General features: G+C 53.5%; 1 protein-coding gene across 1 annotated transcript in view; it reads right to left on the reverse strand.

The window, feature by feature from the left end:
* Positions 1 to 17368, reverse strand: part of IGF2R (insulin like growth factor 2 receptor) — a 107526-nt gene that overhangs the window by 24270 nt on the left and 65888 nt on the right. Inside the window, exons 20-33 of the mRNA XM_076002814.1 lie at positions 14810 to 14911; positions 13946 to 14047; positions 11345 to 11540; positions 10058 to 10228; positions 9111 to 9254; positions 8827 to 9002; positions 8461 to 8548; positions 7722 to 7937; positions 6843 to 6973; positions 6138 to 6235; positions 3810 to 3946; positions 2325 to 2515; positions 780 to 906; positions 192 to 311 (exon numbers count right to left, since the gene is read on the reverse strand). Of these exons, the coding sequence (XP_075858929.1) occupies positions 192 to 311; positions 780 to 906; positions 2325 to 2515; positions 3810 to 3946; positions 6138 to 6235; positions 6843 to 6973; positions 7722 to 7937; positions 8461 to 8548; positions 8827 to 9002; positions 9111 to 9254; positions 10058 to 10228; positions 11345 to 11540; positions 13946 to 14047; positions 14810 to 14911 (1999 nt within the window). The remainder of the gene's footprint in view (positions 1 to 191; positions 312 to 779; positions 907 to 2324; positions 2516 to 3809; positions 3947 to 6137; positions 6236 to 6842; positions 6974 to 7721; positions 7938 to 8460; positions 8549 to 8826; positions 9003 to 9110; positions 9255 to 10057; positions 10229 to 11344; positions 11541 to 13945; positions 14048 to 14809; positions 14912 to 17368) is intronic.

Here is a 17368-nt window from a genome sequence, read left to right on the forward strand (position 1 = left end):
GTGTGCGGTTTGGCTCTGGCCAACGTTACGCATCTAATATCTCACCACATACCCCCATGCCGGCTGATGGCCACGGAGACAAAGGTGTTTGACCTTGGCTCTGTGCGTCTCTTTTGCCATCAGCACGAGGTCACGATGGGGACAACCCAGGGACGGGGGGCCAGGCGATGCTCCAGGACCGAGGCACTCACCCACGCCAGGAGGGCAGTTCTCGTTTTCCCCGCAGATGCTCATGTACACCAGCCCCTTCTCGCTGTAGGCGGCTGTGAATCCTGCTCTGCCACTCAAGGAGCTCAGATCGAACAGGTGTCCTGTGAGACGAAGTGGGAGTGGGACACAGTGACCCCAGCAGGCTCACACACGGACCCCTCGAGCGTCAGGACTTCTGAACCTCACCACGACTCACTGCCCCGCTCACCGATCAATGCCGCTCCAACCAGCTACTGTGCATCACAAGGCGCCAGTGCCCAAAGTCATGTGACGGCCCATCTTCCCCCAAAGGTGGTGGCTCCCTGCACCCTGTGCTCTGGGGCCACAGCACAGCAGCCCTAGGACTCCCCAGGCATGAGGAGAACCCCACAGTGTCCCTCTAACTGCCCTTGGGATGCTCCCTGCACCTCTCTGGGTGCCCAGCACAGAGGACAGCGGAAGTGTCCTGGCCCATCCCGAGAAAGGCCCGACGCACCCACACACGCGGACACTTCCGCCCAGGGTGCTGCTGTGCACGACTCCTCAGGCCCCTCGCCTGAGCCGGGGCTGGTGACGGCACCGTCCCTCACCTGTGTTGGGGTTGGTGACCTGGCAGTCGTCGTGCACGTTGCTTTTCACGGCACAGGCGGCGGCCGTGGGCCAGGAGAAGGTGTACTCGCAGTCCTCCACGGCGCTGATGAACATGGGCCTGGAGTTCTACAAACAAGCACAGACAGGCCCCGGGGGGATCTCAAGTCTGACGCCTTAACTCAGCTACGCCATGGGGAAGCTGCTCTGCAGAACTCACGAGCATGTGGGGTTTCTGAGGGTCTTCTGGGGACAAGGTGCAGATTAGGAACACAGAGGGTCAGAACGTTCTCCCAGGGTGCCGTGGTGGGCTTAGCGCCCACAGGGAAGGGAAACCGCCCAGAGCCGGAACCCACGGAGGGCCAGGAGGGCTCCTCGGGCTGAGACAAAAGACATTGCAGCAAGGGGCCACCAGGAGACACGAGTGAGAAGACAACGGGTGACATTCTGAAGACACACCAGCTAAAATCTATTACACAGTCAAAACAAAAAGACCCACCAAGCGCACTCCCTGTTAGGTCTGTGGATCCTCCCACTCCTCGGGCCAAGGCTGCTCTGTTCGCGTGACCACAGGGTTGGCGAGACTCACTCAGCAGCACCCTACTTCCCGGGTAACCCTGAGATAGCTCTGCGCGCCCCACTCCCAACAAGCCCTCCCGCAGTGCGCGATCTGGGCACCCTTCCATGCTCAGCCACAAGCCTGCCTGCTCAGCCAGGAACCAGAGCCCCGGGGGGGCCCGGCCTCCAGCACCCAGTAGCTGCCAGCAGCCCTCACATCTGGGCAGAGCCTCCGCGTGTTCTTCCCAAGAGGAAACCTCGCTGCCACTCCAGGAGAGCAGGCCTTGGGCGCCTGGCATGCCCTTTGTCCCGGCTCTCCTGCCGCTGCGGCCGATGGCTGGGGGAGCAGACAGTCAGCCTGAGCAAGCACCCAACACACCTACAGCCCTAATCACACCAGCACACGGGGCTCTCCTCAATCTCACAACACGGAAACCACTAACAATCAGCACCTGCTGAGCCCACCACTCAACCAAGCAGGGGAAGACTCGCCCCCGGCCAGTGTGCACCTGCCGGGAATGACGCCTGGCACTTCCGACCTCGTCCCTGGAACCCCCACCACACCGGCAAGATGAGCACCCCTTGTTACCACTGGGAGAACAACGTGGAGTGCCCGAGTAATTAACCAAGCTACGTGGCCAGGAAGTGGAGACGCCACCTCTGACCTGGGTCCGCCCACCCTTCTTGCTCTTCCCAAGCTGCCTCCGTGAAGACAGGGCATGCTGTCCATGTCCTCTACAGCCTTCGGGGGATTCTGAGTCAAACGCAAAAAAGAGCCTACTAAACGTGAGACTAGAACTGCGAGGGGAAGCGTCTAAGAAGCCGGGGGGCGCGGCAGGTCCCCAGATCGCAGGCTGGGGCGACGCTGGACTGTCACCCTCGGTTAAGCCGCGCCATCTCGACCTCTAAGACTCGCACCCCGTGCAGACGAGGGTCTCCCTGACCTGGACGTGGGCCCTCCCAAAGCTGCAGCGGGGGCCGGCCCTTACCACTTGGCTCTCACTACAGGTGAACCGGATGGTGGTGGACTTTTTCCGAATCTGGTCTGGGCATGAGTCGCCGTCGACATACTTGAGGACGATCACACCGTCGCTCCGCTGAGGCCCGTCCCTCACCCTGCCAAGGTTCACGGGCTTGGAGCCACCCAGCAGGCACGCGGCAGCTTCTGGAGGGCACGGCTCTGCAAGACACGAGGTGCAGGTAAGAGTCACCTTCAGTGACCCTCCAGTCCCGAGCAGAACTTCTAACAGGCACCCCAAAACAGCTGCTGTGTCTGCCACACCCGTCAGACGACAACGACATCACGTCAGTTCTCACTCAGTTCACTGCTGTTTCAGCCCAGGCGGACGGGGGACGGGCACAGGGTGTGGTGGGGGATCCCAGACACAACAATCTAAAATTACTCCTGAACCCCACAGACGATGGAGCTGAAACTCCTCGAGGGAGCCAGTGCAACATGTTAAACGGCCCACGTTCACGCACTCTTTATTCAAGAAGTTTCCAAGTGGGAGGCAGAGGCGGGCGGACTGCTCGAGGTCAGGAGTTCGAAACCAGCCTGAGCAAGAGCGAGACCCCTGTCTCTACTATAAACAGAAAGAAATTAATTGGCCAACTAAAAATATATAGAAAAAATTAGCCAGGCATGGTGGTGCATGCCTGTAGTCCCAGCTATTCAGGAGGCTGAGGCAGGAGGATTGCTTGAGTGAGGCCAGGAGTTTGAGGTTGCTGTGAGCTAGGCTGACGCCACCGTACTCACTCTAGCCTGGGCAACAAAGCGAGACTCTGTCTCAAAAAAAAAGAAGTTTCCAAGAACTCTGCCTACTTCCCAGTCCCTGAACCATCCGTGCCATCTGCCCTGGGGAAAGACGTAGTCCCATACCACGGTGCGAACCACAGTGACACAGCCTGCCCAGCAAGACGCAGCAAGGGGAAGTGGGCCCACGGTCTCAACCCACACAGAGGACGAAAATGACACAAGGTGTGGGTGGGTTGTATTAAACGCCACAAAAATGGGACGTTTCATCTCAAGGACTCCAAGAGGCCAGGTGTGGCACCAAGATCCCTGGGAACTGCTCTTGGTCCCAGATGCACAACTGGCTTCTGGTCTCAGCCCTGGCACTGAGGAATTGGGCAAAACACAAAAGGGCTGCCCACGCTGCCGTGGATTAACCAGCGGCACGCAGCGGATCTCCTGCCCTGCTGAAGAGGATTGCTCGCCACCACCTCCATTCCTACCAACCTCCACCTCCCCTGTTCCAAAGCGGTGACGCCGTCCCCAGCAGAGTAATGAGTGACGATCTATCCTGCGCCGCTCCCGGGGCCAGTAGTTAGGACCCTCAAACCACTGCTCCTCTGCTGCTCCTTGGCCACAGCCCTGACGTGATGCAGAGTGCAACTCCTCCAGGCAACGCCCTTCCCACTCGCCCCTCCCCCGTCAGTCCACGACCAGCCACCCCTCCCCCCGCCCCTCTCACCGGTGCCAGCCTGTGGGGACAGAGACTTGCAGACGTTGATGAGGTAGTGCTCTGTGGACCCCGTGCCGGTGACGGCTTCCCAGTTGTCGCTGTACCTCGACAGGGACGAGAGGTCGAAGGAGTTGCCGGCCGCGTCTCTGGAGGGAAGGGGACACGTGGTCAGGCTCGGCTGTGCGCCAGGTGAACCGGGCCCGCCTCCGGGAAGACCCAAGTCCTTCCGGCAGGCGTGCCCTTGGCATGGTGAATCACGTCTCGCCCGAGACAGAACTTTGGACTAGACCCCTCCCTCTCCCTCACATCCGGTCAGAGTCAGCAACGACACAACTTCAAGTGCGGGGAACTCTAAGACTCGCTTTAGCAAAATTAAGTCCTAACAAGAACCCAAACCTGAAGGCGTGTGCTGTCCTCGCCCCCCCGTGAGGAGCAGAGCTCGCCCGCGACAGCCGGGAGCAGCGAACACGCTCGGCCCATACGGCACGGGCCACCTCAGCGCAGCCCACGCAGGCCACCTGCTGTCCAGCCCTGAGGCCACCCATGGTCACCAAAATAAAAATGGCCTCTAATGACCTTTCTGCTCAGGCCAAAGGTTCACTAACTACACAAACCCCGAAAATGACTGAAACCCAACCACGTGGCAGGCACAGCATTAACGGGGAGCAAGACACACACCCTGAGAAGGTGAACTCGGAACAAACTCTGAAAGAAACGAAGGGCTAGCCCTCTTGGCACCCGGCACCGAGCACCCTGGCAGAACAGCACGTGCAAAGGGCCTGCGGCACAGCAAGCCTGGAGCGTTCCAAGAAGAGGATCCCGTGTGGCTGGAGCGGAGTCAGTGTGAGTGCGCGAGACAGCAGGGGTGAGGTCAGAGAGGCGCAGGGGAGATACAGAGAGGGCCTCTGTGACGGGGAATGAACTGTGGTTCCACGTGAGACGGACAGTCGTTGCATTGAAGCTTCAGCAACAGAGTGACACGGCTAGACAGGACCGTCCACTTACTGGGAGAGACCAGTCGGAGGCGGGTGAGGGCAGGGGCGTAAGACCTGGCGTGGCTGCCGGACGGCAGGGGCAGGAGGAAGGGAAGGGGCGCCCAGAGGTGATGGATCAAGCAACAGAGCTCAGAGCACACGCGCTGACGTCCTAAGAGTGTCCAGCGGGAGAAAAAGAAGTACAACCGAGGCAAGCAGGCGGGCAGCCAGGAGAGGAGGCCGGCGCCCTCGGTCACAGCCTGCGCCTTCTACAGCACAGCGGCAGGTGCCAGAGGCTGGCGAGGCGGTGTGCGCGCCCCTCGGAGCTGCACAACGTTCCACTCACAAAGAACCGCAAGAAGACAGGGTCAAAGGGGTGGGGGGGCCCAGGTGAGGGGTGGGGGAAATCTCCCCTCACACATTTTTGCACTCTTAACTGATTATAATAAACATGTATTAACTTTTAATGTCACTGATCACAAAAGTCTCCTATGACTTAATTCTACTTTAACAAATTTGGCATAATTTTCAGAAAAAAAAAGCTTTGTGTATATAAACAAAATCCAAACTTTACTCGTTGTACATAAACATCAGAAAACTGAAGGCAGCCCCCAAAGGCAGCAGGACTGCAGCTACGTGAACCAGGGCACCTGCTCAGGACAGTTCACACCCACTGGAAATGGCAACGTCGCTGAAATTATGACATTAACTGAACGTAAATTATTAAATGTATGCACTTATATACGTTACTAAAACTTAAATCACGGTTTCACCTAAAAACAGATGACACAGCAGGACAAAGGCTAGAAGGAAACACAGAAAGGATTGCACCTCTCCCCAGGAAAGGGTGGGGTGGCTCAGTGGTCACGCATAGGGCGGCTCATCACAAGTCAGAACTGTCAGCGTGTTCCTACAACATGCAGAACTGCAGAGCTACAAAACCAGAATCTCCAGGGACGGGGCCCCGAGGTGCCTACCTGGTAAGCTCCAAGAAAGAGTCTGTGGACATTCACATTCAAGGAGAAGCCCCCACACCCTATATCAAGAGCGGCACATGGCGCCTGGCCCACGCCCCCCCACATACACACACGTGTGAACCTTGCGTGCATGCAGGCTCCAGGGTTGTGCTCCAGCCCCAGTCACTTCCCCGCCCACTTTACATCTTAGTGCGAAATAATCGCAGAATCTCAAAGCAGTGAGGGGGATCTGGGAGTTAACCTAACCCACCTCCTCACTTTAACATTAGGGAACTGAGGTGCAGGGAAACTAACTGACTAACCTAATCCCCCGGCCACTAACCATTAAAGCAAAATCGTATCAAGGCAGTCTCTGTCCAGAAAAGTCCACACATTCATCAACTTACTCGAAGGAACACTCCGTCACGTCGAAAGGTGGGCAGGCATACTGCGTCCGCCACTCGAACAGGTAGGAACAATCGGAAGTCTCCTTCAGAAACACCGGCTAATAAACACATTAAGACGGAACACACGTACAAAAACAGGAATGCAAAACTCGAGTTAGTTTATTATACTTTTTGAGTTTTAAAGATGAAAACGGCAAGGAATAATTATGTTGGTTAAAATCTACAGAAACAGCCGGGCGCGGTGGCTCACGCCTGTAATCCTAGCACTTTGGGAGGCTGAGGCGGGTGGATTGCTCAAGGTCAGGAGTTTGAAACCAGCCTGAGCGAGACCCCGTCTCTACCAAAAATAGAAATAAATTAATTGACCAACTAAAAATATATATACAAAAAATTAGCCAGGCATGGTGGCGCATGCCTGTAGTCCCAGGTACTCAGGAGGCTGAGGCAGGAGGATCGCTGAGCCCCGGAGACTGAGGTTGCTGTGAGCCAGGCTGACGCCACGGCACTCACTCTAGCCTGGGCAACAACAACCAAAAAAAAATCTACAGAAACTGATGAAAGTTTCAGCATATTTTCCATAAGTAATGTATTTTAAACCAAATTAGCCAGATGTCGTGAGGCCTGACGACAGATTCACCATACAAAGACGGTGGCAGCGGCCGGAGGGAGGCGCAGGCCCCGCTCAGCACGGTTGCACACACTCACCTTCTGGGTACTGCGGTCGCAGTAGAAAAAGATGGTCGTGGAGCGCTGGTACACCTTATGGCATGTGTCCCCTCCCGTGTAGTTTATTTTTAACAATCCATTTTCGTAAGTCAGCTTCTGAGTGAGGAGACCTATTCAAGCAGCAGCACGAGAAACAAGGTTTGGTCCGGGCGTCCCCAGGTTGCTGAGCTTATCGTAAGACATGTCACGCCACACGCTCTGAAGAACAGGGGACAAAGTACCCCTGGCCTCCCGACGCTGTACTACCTGCTCCTTGTCACATTTTTACACTGCAGGAAGAATAAACTCGGGCCTACCCTGATCAAGGTTGCAAGGTGACAACTAACCAGAGGCAGGATGACACACAATGCCCGAGTGGCTGAGAGAATGTCCCTTCCTCTGCAGCACCTGAGGCTGCCCAGGTCCTCACACCGGCAACTGCAACTCCATTTTAACAAGTTCTTAAACTTACTAAAATCTTGCTGCCAAAACAGCATGAATGGCCAACAGTCTGCCCTGGAACTTTTACGGCCAAATCCCCATAAGAAATGTGTCCCCTCTGACTCAATTCTAGAAAGTACCATCTTAGAACACCCATTACTCGCTAGTTTCCTGTGTTTTAATGTTGTAATAAAAGAAATGGCATCTTAGAGCCGGCAACCGGTATGGCTAAGAAAAAATAAAATAAACAGACTCCTAACAAAATCCTCCAGTATGTATTCTGCTTAACAAAAAGCAAGGGAAATCAGAAACATCATTAATGTCGTTTTACCAGAATACTCATTCTTCCTACTCAAGAGAAATGCAACCTTCAGCACAGCATTTTAACATTTTAATTCCATTCTTTTGCAACAAAAGCTGAAGGAAAAACCTCGGTACCTGCCACTCTCTGGAATCCCTGCAGTCCTGGCTTCTCCTGACACGAGGAGACCACCTTAGACCTGTCGCTGGTGAGGCAGACCCCGGAGGAGAGCTGCCCGCAGACCCGGAAGTAATAGTTGTACTCGCCGGCCCGCACGATGGTGTCGTTGAGGGCCAGGGGCTTCAGATCGTACAGGTTGCCATGCCTCGGGTCCCTCACCTCGCAGTTGTCTCCTTCAAGAACACAGAGCGGGAGGTGCCGGCAATCACACACACACTTCCAGGCAAAAATATTTACGGTTTTTAATCAGGTAAGGACTGCCTTCAAATGGGCATTAAAAACCATTTCCACATAATTTTATATATATATATATATATACATATACATATATATATATATATATATATATATATTTGCAACTTGTCTGGCAAACAGCTTTCTAGAAAAGCCCCGGTCCCAGGATAAGGACCCACTTCATCAAACAAAACGAAACCAAACCCCAATAGGAGTGTTTTCAAGTAGGAGAAGCCAAAAACACATCAATCCGGGCACATGAGGAAAATGTGACTGGCAAAATTAGCAATGTGCTAGGGTATAAAAAAGTCTAGGATGAGAACGTACCCACCCTCCCAAAGGTGTTTCTTGATCCCACCTGTGGCCACTCTCATCATAAGGTTAGACATCTAGGACATAGCTCAGAACGTCTACAGCTCTCAACATTCACAAAGACTCGTACGGGGCACACCCGGGTCTCACCTTCCACTCTGACGACGGGACAGGCTTCCACCGTTCTCCAGACAAACACGTACTCACAGTTGTCCAGGAGCTGGAAGGTCGGGGAGCCCTGCAACACACACCGACAGCTTGCCTCCCTTCCCATTCATTTATTTAAAGACATTAATCACGTGATAGCCACAGTTAATATCTAATCTTTAACTTCCATGAGCAAAATATACAGCATTTCTTAAACATCTAAGGACCTGGGTAAACTCATACATTCTAGTCAAATCCCAGGGATGGCCAGAAATCCACAAAAAAACCCAGGCAAGTTTTAAGTAGCGTAGAAGATTCAGAGGTCGAAGGGACACAGACAGAACGCGCACTGGCGGGGCGAGCACGCACCGATATCTGAGCACACTCGAACGTGATCCTGGTGGAGAAGCGCTGGGCCCCACACTTGTCGCCGTTGACGTACACGATGGTCAGGGACCCGTTGGCCGCGACCTGAGGACTGATCTGCACCACGCCCAGGTTCCAGCTGTTGGTCTCCGTCACCAAGCAAGACCCCACGGCGCTGCCTGCGAGAACAGGAGATGCGGTTTTGGGGAGAGGAATGGGAGGGGGAGGAGGGTGGCCCTGAGTCAGAAACAGCATGAACAGACGGCAGTAGGACAGGCAGGACCCACCGTGGCAGCCGGGGATGTACGGCAGAGGGTCGCAGACGCTCAGGTAGAACGTCCGCCTTTGGCCGTCGGCCGAGGTGTCCACGGCAGTCCACGGCTTCCTGACCGAGCTCAGGCCGCTCAGGTCGTACTCGTTTCCGGCCGAGTCTGGAACACAACAGGAACCTGCTGGGAACTCTGCTTTCCCGTTAGCCTGCGGGGCCTCCTCTCCCCCAGGGAAGGACTGCTGGGGCGCGAGCCTCACGTCCCAGCCATAAGAGAGAAGGGCCCTGCAAGAGGCTGCGCCTACAGCACACACCCCCCCTCGGCCCTCGCAACTGCCATTCGCGGCCACGTGGTGGTGGCGGGCACCTGTAGTCCCAGCTACTCGAGAGGCCGAGGCAGCAGGGTCGCTTGAAGCCCAGGAGTTTGAGGCCAGCCTGGGCAACACAGCAAGACCCCCCCCCCATCTCTTAAAAGATGAACCAAAACCTGCCCTTCACAAGGAAGCCCCACTGCCATGGAGGTGGCAGGGCCAACGCACAGAGGTCAGGCACCCTGGGGACACCGATCAGCTTCCAAGGCACGGCTTGTGGTATTCTTCTAATGCCTCTTTCTTTCTTTCCTCCTCAAATAAGCAGCTCTGCCGTGTGCATTTAATTTTTTGTTTTCCTCTGAGTTTTCTGTTCTTAAGCAGCATCTGATTCCAAATCATAGCTTAAAACTAGTGATGGCATGCCCAGATTCTCTTCAAGAAAAACATTACAACTCTAGGCACCACGTAAACAGAATTATGTAACACGCCAATGTCACGCTGCCTCTAAAACAGACCATAAACACACACACACGTGTGCACACATGCATGCAGACACGCCTTCACGGACATTTTCTCTCTCTCTCTCACACACACACACACACACACACACTCTCCCTTTTGACCGGCCCTTCAGTTCTCAGAGCTCAGGGCCTACCGGTGACTTGGCAGTCCACCGGGGAGGGAACACAGGCCAGCGCCGTCTCAAACTCAAAGAAAGTGTCTCGGATCCCTCGTCCAGAGTCAATGTCTTGATGCAGGAACTTAGCGGTCCCGGGGTAAAGGTCATCGTTGCAGATGAAGCGGATGATAAAAGCATCCGAGGTACCTGTGGAGCAGGAAGGCCTGGCTGTAAGAAACGGTACTCTCGATGCAGCCCATCAACACAGTGTGACACCAGGATGACACCACCACAGGCACCGGCTTCCCGGCCACTCGCCGACACGATGGCATCACGGGTCTGTGTCAAGGGACGTGGACTGAACACAGCGGCCACACTCGTTGCGGCAGTGAACCTACGTCAGGACGGGTTTATGCCACGAGCCTAGTGTCTGGGAGCTCTCACTCTTCTAGAAACCCCTATCAGCTTATCAATCCAAACATTAGAAAACAATGTAACTCTCATTTATTGGTTAATTCCACAAATACGAAGTCCCTACTCCCTACAGGAGCGAAAGAGAAGAAAACCCCTGCCCTGGGACGTGTTGGTTACAGGGGTACAAGCATGAAGGCTCAGGAGCGGGGGCAGCTTCTGTCTTTCCAGAAACAGGGAGACCAGCAGGACCGAGCGGGAAGAGCAGGGGTGACCAGGTCAGAGAGCTGTCATGGGCGTCCCACAGCCACCGTGAGAGCGCTGGCTTGTCCTCTAGGTGTGACATGGAGCCTCCACAGAAGGCCCTGAGCTGACAAGTGACATGATCTAATGTTCTAAAAACATCACTGGCTGCTGCGCTGAATACAGACTGCAGCAGCCCCTCTTTACCTGTGGGGGACACAGTCCAAGACCCTCAGCGGGTGCCTAAAATCATAAACCCTACATACACTATGTTTCTGAGTAGATACATATACCTGTGATTAAGTTTAATTTATAGATTAAGCACAGCAAGAAATTAACAATGACTAACAATAAAACAGAAAAAATTTAACAACACGTTGTAATGCAACTGAACGTGGTTCTCTCAAAATATCTTGACATTTTTCAGACCACGTTTGACTTCCGAAAGCGAAACCACAGGTAACAGGGGACTCCTAACAGGGGACTCCTGTGCTCTGTGAGGGCAAAAGCAGGAAGACCAACGAGGAGGCTCCTGAGCAGGGTGGGCGGCACAGGCCACGGCGGGGGAGAGCTGACACCGTGTGCTCGGGAAGGGGGACGGTCTGTCGGGCACAGAACCCCCCCCCTCGGCCCCCATTAGCTGCGAAAACAACAAGCCTGCGAACTCACCCCTGGTGGCAGAAAGAGGCCCTTTGTAGGTCAGAGTTATGAAGCCCTCTGTGGACAACTGGAGGCTCTTCTCCAATCCCACCGGCCTCTCCGGCCTCAGGTCCTCCAGGGAGTCCGTCTGGGTGTTCGACTCACAGCCGGAAGCAGGTTTCCCGTCGACGGTCCCACACACTGGCATCGTGCCGCAGACGTTGAACTGCAGGCCGGACAGCGAGAACCACACAAACGAACTTAGGCCGCATGACTTACCATAGACAAAACCCCTAGTGACTCAAAATCCCACTAGGTCACCAGTTATTACCAACTTTCCAACCTACCCATGTGTGGACAGCTGAGTCCCAAAGTTAGTACATACAGTAAAAATTTTAAAGTCCAAACAGCAACACCCAGAAATTTCCCTTAAGGTTCAGTGTATATCATTTTATTTATACAACCCTGTATCTACAAATGCATAAAATAATGTACCATATAATAGAGGAAATATATATAAGCCATAATTTTATGATATTTTTAATCAGAGAAAGTACATATAATTGAAGTCATGTTAAGATGTTGATATCATTCTATTAAAAAGCAGTTAGGTTTGCTGTAGCTGTGAAAATGAAGCAGAACGCACTCCTTGGTATGCAGATACGGAAAGGACAGACTTCTATCTGTTCAGTGTTGACAGACACTGAATACACAGTCTACCTACAGAAAGCGTTTTTCTTAAAGACCAAAAGTTGCCCACTTAAGAAATGGCCAGTGAGGACTAGATCCCACTAAGTGCTCTAGCCGCTGCATGGGCTTTGTCTGGGGTCCCCGATCATGGAAATCAAAGGCAGATTCCCTTTCCTTCCTTCAAGATCTTCCTATACATTAACCACAGAGCTGACAGGTACCTGGGCTCTGCCCTGCCCAGCACCTGCACCTGCTGCAACCTGGTGTTCAGGCACGCTTAGACATGTCCCACCTGGCAGCTCCAGCAGCACGGAGAGGCCGAGCCCGACAGGATGGGGTGGGGGGGGGGAATCTGGGGGCTCCGCCTGGAATGCCAAGGAACACGCTGGCCGGGCCCCCATCAACTCTGTTTCTACTTTTGTTACCTGAGTTGGTCTCTGTTGTCTACTACATACTCCTCCTAACTGTCCTGCTAGTGGACAAGGCAGAGCCTCCCTGACCTGTTTCCAGCATGTTCTCTGTGGGGCTCATGGTCATCTCTCCTAGCATGTTCTCTACAGGGTTCGGGGAGGTTTGTGCCTGCCTCTCACGACCTGTTATGCACCTGTCATATATACCTTTTGTACAGCAACCTGCTGTAAACCAAGGTCTGTAGTCAACTACTTGGTAAATCAAACGGTACTAGAATTGACTTTAACACGGAGGCCGTTATCAAACACATTATGAAATGGAGACATCCCTGTAAAAAGACACTGGAGGCCGGGCGCGGTGGCTCACGCCTGTAATCCTAGCACTCTGGGAGGCCGAGGCGAAAGGATCGCTCAAGATCAGGAGTTTGAAACCAGCCTGAGAAGGGTGAGACCCGTCTCTACTATAAATAGAAAGAAATTAATTGGCCAACTAAAATATATACATATGTTAAAAAAATTAGCCGGGCATGGTCGCACATGCCGGTAGTCCCAGCTACTTGGGAGGCTGAGGCAGAAGGATTGCTTGAGCCCAGGAGTTTGAGGTTGCTGTGAGCTAGGCTGACGCCACGGCACTCTAGCCTGGGCAACAGTTAAGACTCTGTCTCAAAAAAAGAAAAGAAAAGACGCTGGAGGGCTGTGGGGAAGGAGTCAGAGCCCAAGCGCTGCGAAGGGACAGGGCCTCTCCGGTGTTCTCCTGGCTGTGGGACAGGCTCTGTGTTCCTCTCCATGAGGTATTTTACAAAGTTCTCTTCTGTGTCAAATTTTTATAAGACTTTCTCATCCCAGCTCCCTGTTTTCAAAGCTCTTTTTCCAACGTGGATTTTGTCCCAAGCATTTAAACAAATCAAAATCAGCATTCTTAAAAAGGTTTCTCTTTCTAGCAGTGCTTCGTTTATAACAGAATGGCATTAATTTGGAGGTTCTTCTATCTCAACGGCTCCAGACATACCCGCCAGAGCTGTTTATGAAAGAAAGGCTGTCAGAAGATTCTAGAACACAGCCATCCAGGTGGCTTCCCTTTTACAGGGCAATATAATTACCAATTCCTCTTTACTAGAGGTTCTCAAGCCTCCGTGAGCATCAGAGCCACCTAGAGTGCCTGCTAAACAAGAGCTTCTGACTCTGAGGTCCGGGGTGGGGCCCCAGAACCCGTATTTCTAACAAGTTCCCAGGTGGCACCAAGGCTGCTGCTCTGGGGACAGCTGCTCCACACACAGCAACAGATCAGGAATAACTTAGTATTCGACCAGTAACAGTCCTCATGTCAAAACCGCACCAGCACGGTGGTGACAGTTTTACATCATTTCCCCCCTTAATCTGGGTTTCTCTCCTTCCACGTGAGAGCTGCTGTCACGGTGCTCTGGGCAATTCCCGGGGACACCTGCCTCCCCAGCCACCAGCTGCAGGTGACTCTAACGCTCTGTCTCTCCCCGTCACAAAGCAAACTGGAAATTCATTGTATCACTCTTACCACAAAAGTCTTCCCAATGCCTGAGACCACGTATCCTTGTGAGCTGTTCAGTGGGTTCAGATTAAACACAAACCCAGTGTTGGGGTCCCTTATAGAGCAAGCCTACGGGAAACAAAGGGGGGGGGAGAGACACATTGGGAGCAATTCCACAGGAACACGGACCAATACAAAGCACCTCCAGAGCCCACAGGTCTGCACGTCACAAAACCGCGTTTCCCCATTTACTTAAAAACCCCTATCAGAAACGCGCCCTGCAAGTGCTCAACAGCCTCTTCAAACACAGCGCCTCAAGTATGCCAAGGGTGATACCCAAGACTCAGATACTAACTTTACCTGGATTTTCCTCACCTCCCAAGGCCTCAGATTTAAAGGGAAAGTGAGACCCCTAATTAATTTTTTTAAAGAAAACAAACATCTTTAGAAATCTCATTTTCTGTCTCAGTTATTCACTTTAAAGGTAACGATGGGTAATGGAGTATGATCAGGTAACTCTCAAACGATTCCTTCCCTTCTTCTCGGTGTACTTAATTCTGCCCTAGGCCTCCTGCGCCCACTGAATGCAGGCAGGGGGGCAGTGGCCACCGCCCGGAAGCACTGCCCACAGCAGGGGCCGGGCATCCAGCCATCCTGCCCTCACTGGGCACTCGAGCGGCCAGGCGCCCGTGTCGGGCCACTCCTGTGCATAAGCCACACTCTCCGCTGCCCAAGAGCCTGCAGCTGCAAGCAGGAATGCAGGATGACCCCCAGCCACCTGCTCTCGACACAGAGGGGACGGTGACGCAGTAGCTGAGTCAGAAAGCAGGGGCAGGGCTCGGCTCAGGGCTGGGACACCTGCGTGGAGAAGCCAGGTGGGAACACACGAACCTGCTCAGTGTCCGTCGTCGTCTGCACAGGACAGGCGGCCTCCGTGTTCCACAGGAAACTGACCACACACTCCCAGTTGAGAGAAAAGATGGGATGGCTGTTCTGAAAGGTCAAACCCAGGATAAGAGTCAATGTGGCAACACGGAACTTGATCTAACCAGAAGAATTCTGGTCTGGTAAATAAAAAACAGCTATAATCTACTGAATGTTTATTATGGGTCCGTCAATATGCTGGGCACTTAATGTGCACTGATTAATTATCACCTAATGTTCTCGTCACCCCTGCAGAGGAGATAAATCTCTCATGTTTGGATGCTAAGAAATGCAGAGATCCTGCCAGCGGTAAATGGTAGTCTTGGGACCCAAACCCAGGTCTGGGGCCAAGTCCATGCTGTGGAGAAATACTCTACACCAAAAGTCGGGTGCAGGAAGCCAGACGCAAAAGGGGACAGCACGCTTGATTTCACTGACGTCAGCTAAGAATTAGGCAAATCTGACTGTGACGTCAGAGGTCAGGAGAGGTGCTGAGAAGTGACAAGAGGGCACCGGAGGAACGAACTCTGGGGGTGCTCATGTTCTCTTCCTTGCCGGGGATTCGGTTGTACAGCTGCATTCAATTCATGAAAACTCACCCAGCTGTTATCAAGTTGTGATTTGTACACCCGTCTGTGTACGTGCTTCCATCACAAGTTTGCCCCAAACATGGCACACCCCCTTTCTGCGCGAGCTCCACGCCCACAGTGGAGTGTGCACCACGCACCAGCCACTGAGCTAGGAGTTCTGCTAGCGCTTCTCAGCTGAGCATCAGTGACCCACCCGCCCGGTCCCAAGGCACCCAAAACTGCAGATGAGCAAGCAGGCACAGAGAAGTGAAGACCCCTGCCGGGGCCACAGGCTAGGGGACGATGGCCGTCTGACCTGAGCCCAGGCCCTTCCCACCAAGGCTCTCTAACCTGAAGGCCCTCCCACCTGCCAGCTTCAGCAACGCTTCCCAGTAAAACCGCACCAGCACCTTCCACCTGGTGGCGACAAAGGTCCAGCCCGTGGAAGTTCTGAGACTTGCGAACTCTGAGCACGTTCCCCTTTACTCACTCAGTGAGTGTGTTTCCTGGATCCACGCTGGGCACCAGGCCCCGTACAAGTTCTCAGAGATACAGTGAAAATGTGAAATTACTCTGAAAACTGAAGTATCCCACAGAAAAGCTAAAAAATAACTAAAGGTCTAAGAACTTTCTGGGAGTACCCAGTATCTCAGTGGCAACAAACACCCAGAGAGAAAGCAGGAGGCAGTCCCCAGGCAGGGGTCCCGGGCGTGCCCGGGAGGCAGAGACGGCCAGGCTGAGCCGGGTGACCTGGGCACACACCCGTGGAATCAAAGACCCCGAGATTCCTTCCTGAGACTGAGAGGAAAACAGCGGCCCCGGCTCAGGCAAAGCACAGGCCGTGCCCAGCCAGCTGGCTCGTCATCCACTCCCTCACCAGTGAAATACAGGTAAGCCCTTAGCCCCCAGTCGACTGAACAGACTCCTCTTGGCCAAGGGGACCCCAGAGAAACCTTAAAACTGAGTTCCTGGCCCTGACAGGGCGGGAGGCCATGCACCTGGTGACCTGCATCGGCCTTTCTTCCCTCAGGGCCGAACAGACGTGCTCAACGCTGATCCCAACCACCTCCTGACTCCCCCCCTTTCAAGGTTTTTTTTTTTCTTTTTTAAATATACTAAGCTTAAAGGCAGACCTTTTGCAGTCCTGACACAAGTACCAAGCATTCCTTCCAGGTAGGAGACCGCCAGCCATGGAGGGGCTCCGGCCAGGCCACCAAGGTTGCACACAGGGGCCACCGGGTCCTCTGCATCCCCTTCTGTGGCAAAAGGCTGAAAACTCTGCATGCGGATCATGTCAACGCCACCATTTCTTGAACACGGGACCATGAAGTGGCATGAAGCTCAGCTGCACGTGTCCGCGTTTCTCCTTTCATAAATATTCATGACTCCTCCTGTAGCTTGTTAAATACTACCTGCACCCACCCCACTCAGCACGAATTCCTGTCCCTCTACCCCTCCCTTGAAGGGCTTGCTCTTGGCTTCTGCCCGAGGCTACAACCCCTGCGAGAAGTAACGCTCCCCTTTCCAAATGTGTGAACCTCGTGATTCTCCAGCGGACAAGAGAGCTCTTTTTTGAACTCTGAAGAAAGCATCTCTTAGAGAAAATAGTATGTGAGCAAATGACGAAGAGAACCGGGGCTGCAGGCTGCTGGCACAGGAGTGACTCAGCCGCTCACTTGAGCCACCCTGGAGGCAGCTGCGACCAGCCCTTAGCAAGGGCACCGTGAAGGATTTAGCTGCTAAGGAGCACGCCTGCCGGTGTGTCTCCACTCTGGATTCACCTGACCGTCCGGTAATTTCCCCTAAACACAGGATCCTGGTATAAACCTAAAACTCCAGGTGATAAAGCAATTGGTTTTGAGACAACACAAAGGGTTCTGGAAAGGGATACTGGTGATGGATGCGCAACACTATAAAGGTGCTTAATGTATTTAAGCCAAAACCCGTCAAAATGGTC

This window comes from Microcebus murinus, chromosome 5, assembly GCF_040939455.1.
Source record: "Microcebus murinus isolate Inina chromosome 5, M.murinus_Inina_mat1.0, whole genome shotgun sequence".
NCBI lineage: Eukaryota > Metazoa > Chordata > Mammalia > Primates > Cheirogaleidae > Microcebus > Microcebus murinus.